This window comes from Cryptomeria japonica, chromosome 1, assembly GCF_030272615.1.
Source record: "Cryptomeria japonica chromosome 1, Sugi_1.0, whole genome shotgun sequence".
NCBI lineage: Eukaryota > Viridiplantae > Streptophyta > Pinopsida > Cupressales > Cupressaceae > Cryptomeria > Cryptomeria japonica.
The window spans coordinates 226272746-226278090 of record NC_081405.1 but is presented as its reverse complement, the minus strand read 5'-3'; the positions used below and the strand labels follow the sequence as shown (position 1 = coordinate 226278090).

General features: G+C 35.8%; 1 protein-coding gene across 1 annotated transcript; it reads right to left on the bottom strand.

Annotated features, from left to right (window-relative positions):
* Positions 1-458: 458 nt before the first annotated feature.
* On the bottom strand, positions 459-5067 carry LOC131074632 (20 kDa chaperonin, chloroplastic). The gene is made up of 5 exons (XM_058011286.2): positions 4639-5067; positions 1777-1956; positions 1110-1265; positions 909-986; positions 459-800 (listed from the first exon to the last, which is right to left on the bottom strand). Exons 1-5 carry the CDS (start codon positions 4804-4806, stop codon positions 627-629), a joined length of 756 nt encoding a protein of 251 aa, XP_057867269.2. The 5' UTR covers positions 4807-5067; the 3' UTR covers positions 459-626.
* Positions 5068-5345: the final 278 nt, after the last annotated feature.

Here is a 5345-nt window from a genome sequence, read left to right as displayed (position 1 = left end):
TTAGCTATTTCACTTATTCACCACAGGTATTTCACTGGCAAGTAACATTTGATGGTAACATGGTTGATGCAAAAACGGAACACAGCTTTTCCAGATGCACTTCAACTTGAATTTCATCTGTCAAGATACTTTAGCTGCTAACAGATATTTCACTGATTCACAGCACATTGTTTTATCTTTGACACTTAGACAAATATCAGGAGCTTTGTGGGGACTCCATCTATGAGGGCCAATAAAGAAAACAGAATAGCATGGACTTATTAGAACTTGTCACATTTACTGATAACGAATTATCATACTCCAAGAACAAAACGTTCGACTCTGTAAATTCTCCTTCAACACATTATGCAGAAAATTTATCTAATTCTTTAATATTTAAACTTGACCAATAAAAAATCGTTCAAGAAAAGCACAAAATTTTGGAAAAGCTCACCTATAAAGCTTATTGAAAGGGAGTGTAAAACTAAGCTTTCTTTTTATATGCTGCAACACAGAGTCATTAATTCTCATTCTATGAGATTGCTTTAATTGCAAAACACCATCCCTTCATTATGTAAAAGGTTTCTTTGGACACAATATGGCAATTTAACTTGACAACCACCCTAAGAGAAACATTCAAACGTGTATTAAGACATCACAGCAATCACATCAGACACCCTCAATGTGATATACTGAGATTCATCTTTACTTTTGAATTCATTTCCTGCATATTTTGAGTACAAAACAGTACTTCCAGGGGATATGCTAAGTCCCTTTCTATTGCCTTCCTCATCAAACGAGCCTGGTCCTACTGCAACTACCTGATTACATGCACATGCGCTGAAATATCAATGATTGTGAATTGACATAATCACAATAACAGAACAAATGCCTGATAAACATTCTCGTTGAAAGTTTACGATGCATACCGTTCCAATTGAAGGCTTCTCCTTAGCACTTGATGTCAAAAGCAAACCACCAGCAGTCTTTTCCTCGGCTTCTTGGACCTGCCACATACAATCACTAATTGTTTTTAAAACTATACTCCTTAAGCTCCACATAGCACTATTCTTTAGAATCCATGCAATATTCTTTAGAATCTATGCACAACTAACCAGCTAAAAACCAACCTTTATTAAAACACGGTCACTGACTGGTTTGAGGTCTTTCATGTCATCAGTCTCAAGAAGACCAACAATGTCATCTTCTTTAAGAAGAAGATGATCCACACCATTAAATTCAATCTCTGTACCCGCATACTTAGAATATACAACTTTGGCTCCAACCTGCATGGCCGAAGGTATTTCAAATCACAAACTAAAGATGTCAAATGCCAAATCTTTTGATTGCCCGGTCTCCAAGGTATGCTTGGTCCAAAGAAAAAAAAAATAGTGGAAAGACTTGTTTAGAGTTCAGGATTAGTACGAATCATTCTCTCAAAAAAATACCATTCTAGTTTAACATAATCCCTTCCAGAGACAGGAAGATTGCTTATGTAGGGAAAAATTTATAGAAATAAATAAATAGAAGAAAATTGCTATGCATTACAACTTCGTACTTCGACAGTAGGTTCAAGCTGAATTCAAGTTTAACATCAACCCTTCTAAAAACAGGAAGATTGCTTATGTGGGAAAAAATATATATTAAAGGAACCTGCTACCCACTACAATTTCATACCTCAACAGTTGGTTCAACCTGAATTCAAGTTTGACAAAATACTTTCTAAATGCAGGTTCACAAATCAAGTTGAATTAAAAGAAAAATAAAAGGAAATTGCTACCCATTTCAACTTCATACCTGAACAGTAGGTTCAACCTGAGTTTTACCAATAGACTTGCCCTCACCCACAGCCACAACCTCACCACTCTGGGGTTTGCTTATAGCAGTGCTTGGCAATAAAATTCCACCTCCAGTCTTTTCTTCGACGGGCTGAATCTTCACGAGAACCCGATCTCCTAGTGGCTTGAGTGTGGTAAACTGAAAATCCAAATGATCAAACTCATCAGAAAAACCATATTCCAACTGGAATGTCTCTCCTGTATAATGAACATAAATGAGAATGCCAGTCTCGGACTTTGCAAAAAGGATAGGCCCAATCTCCCATGAGGACCATAAAGCTTTAGCCAGCAACACTAATCAATATTTTATATATGCAATTTCACAAATGCAGTTTGGTATGCTCACCCTGCCTACCATTTGCTTACTTATCAATGAATTCAATACTATCCATTTTATGAAATACAATACTATCCGTTTTATGACACACAATAACCTTAAGGAAAATGCATGCAATCAAAGTTCAAGCAATTCGTACATGATATCAAACCCAAGAACTATGACAGGCACCAGTAACTTGAAACTACAGCTAAAGTTTGCCTTATACGGTCCCCACCCAAACAAAAACCGTTCCCTTAAAACAGTGAAGCAGAATAGTTACTGCTGGTTATAAGCAAAATGAGATAGCATAATATCACCTGGGCAATGGGAAAGTTTATCCCCGGTCCAAACAACAAACAACATTGAGCCAACAAATACAACATACATTATAACTACTTACAAACAATTACACCTCGGAGGGGCCAATCATGCTGTAACACACATTACAACTATACACATTATTCTCCCATCCAAATTCGAATCAGTCACATAGCCATTTTTCAGCCCTAGGTTCCAGTTGTATCACGTTCTTCAAAAGTGTGCTAAAATGAAAACCAGGTTTTTAGAGAGAGAGAGAGAGAGAGAGAAGCAAGCGATAACCAAGCAAAGGAATTTGAGAACAGAAGGCAGAAGAGAGAAAATTGAAAAATAAAGAAATATAAATAAGTAATTGAGAATAAAACACCGACAGAAATATCTTATGGTAAAATATCAAATGTTCCTGTGACACTGACTTTTTCAACATGAAAGAATATTTCTAAAAAGAGGCATTACAACTAATTTTGACTACTGAGAACTGGGTGTAGGTTGACACCACTATCTTAAGTATTGCCAAGCTAACTCTCAAATATTTGCAGCTGTGAGAATCCTTGAAAGAGAATATCTCGTAATAAAAGATCATATATTCCAGAGTCTTTTTCAATATAAAAGAAAATTTCTAAAAAGAGACTTACAGCTCCTTTCACGCGGCTGAAGCTGGTTTGTACTACTTGACGATGAATTTCAGAAGCAATAAGTAATGCAACTACAATTATTATACCATTTCAAGAACCTTCATGTACAAAATTGTGATAGATTACTTCAAAGAGGCAATCAACCGCACAAAGCAAGCAAAATATCTAAACGAATTGTTAAAAATAATGACATGAGGCCCACATAAAATAGCCTCAGCTTAATCAGACAACGGCAGGGTGAATCCAGTACAGAGTATCAGTGTGATAACAACCTCAACTAGCTCATTCTCCGACCCATCCATACACAACTATGATATTCAAAAATAGGCCCAGCTGCCCAGATTCCTGCATCTACATCATCCATCTGTCTCGTACTCAAACAAATGAAAAAATACAAATAGAGTTACATCTATGGTAAATTTGTGACCTGGTTTTAGCAACGTTAGTGAAATATATAGTCTATTAGTGTCATCTGATGCAGCCCTAACTAACTAATCACTCGAGCAACTACTAGCAAACGCAAACTGAGTTGTAAGCACTACATGGCAGCGTTTCAATAACTTCTATTGGGATAATTGAAGACAAAATTATGAATAAGGATTCTAAATATAACAAAAAATTAAGCAATTCAGAAACTGCAATACTTAGAGGAGTGAATTCATTATGAAGAGATCAAGCTCGTGAGAGATGAGTTATTGAAACCACCAATCATCATATGGGTCGTGAAAATTGTGTTGGCAGTTACAGCTGGTTTTCAAAAAAATGAGATTACATAATGATGCACAGCAGAAACGCCAATTGTTTTAAAATCAATGATTTGTAATTTGCTTGAGGCTGAAATTGCCATTACAATGCATTAAGGCTAGTTTTAGCTATTTGAACTGTGACTTTTGTGAAGAGTTAGTAAGGGTGAAGCCAAAAGTGAGCATTTCTAGATCATTCAGATATAATGGTAAAGGGAAAGTAGTAAAATTGTGACCTGAGTTCAAAAAGCTTTTTATATAGCAGTTCTGGGTCATTAAGATATAATGGTAAAGGGCAAAGTAGAAAGATTGTGACCTGAGTTCAAATAGCTTTTTAGATAGACCATATATACTGTGGGAATGCAGGGCGTTTGTGATTTATCGAAGGGTGCGCTGTGGAGTGACCTGTGCATTACAATTATTGAGAATGCGATCCAAAACTTACCATGCCAGCATTAGAGAACGCCTGTAACCTCACCCATCATATATCCAGACAGATATTAAAATAAAATTAAAAGGAAAAGAGGGTTGTATTCTAATATTCAACCTCACTTCATTTTTTAACAAAAATAATGAATAAAAGCGGTAATCATAAACCGAATCTCACCTCTGCAAAGATTTTTGTGGCTAAAACTAAAGGACATACTCCAAGCATTTTCTGTGTACCTATCTATGATCCTCATTATTCTCGACACTTGTAGAACAATACTGTTATAATAAGAAAATCGTTGAAAACAAAAAGTAGAAAATAGTATATCGTGCATTGAGATAAACAGTCCAGACCTAAAAATGTATCGGATAAGTACCTTGGGAGCCACAGTTGTGGCTGCTTTGACAACCAGGTTTACTCTTCTAATGGGTTGCTGTCGAATAGCAATGCTGCAGGGTGGGGTAGCCCTTGAAGACCTAAAACCCTCAAAAGACCTTAAACCCACAATTTTTGTAGAGGCGCATCCCAGCTGTGATGCTCCCATTGCGACGGATTATATTTGTAATATCAGAATTCTCAAACCAAAAAAAATGAGAAGCACCCACCAGAGGGTAAGAGGCCTACTGCAAATTAAGCACAAACCCAGTACGTTTTTGATATACCCGGATGGGTTTTGGGGTTTGCAGACGAAGAAAACTAAGACCAAAAAGTTTAACTGGAAGAAAATGTCGAGGAGGCTATGGATTTAATGGGATCTTATCTCTCTTATCGGGTGAACAAAGTTTTTTAATATTTTATGTCGTTTTGTCCACTAGTGTTTGATACTACACACAACTAAATATTATTGTAAATGTGAAGGTAGGTATTTATTTATTTATTTATTTATTTTGGTGACGTGTGGTACAATAATAGTATTTAGGTTTTATACAAACTTCCTTGGGGGAGGAAGGCATTCTAAAGGCAAAATTACATGCTTTTTTAATGGAAGATATTACATTATTCACAAGATTATTAGTACTTGTCGTTAGGCAAATATTATTGTAATGAATTTTTCTTTTTTACACTTAACTAGTTATTAAAAAA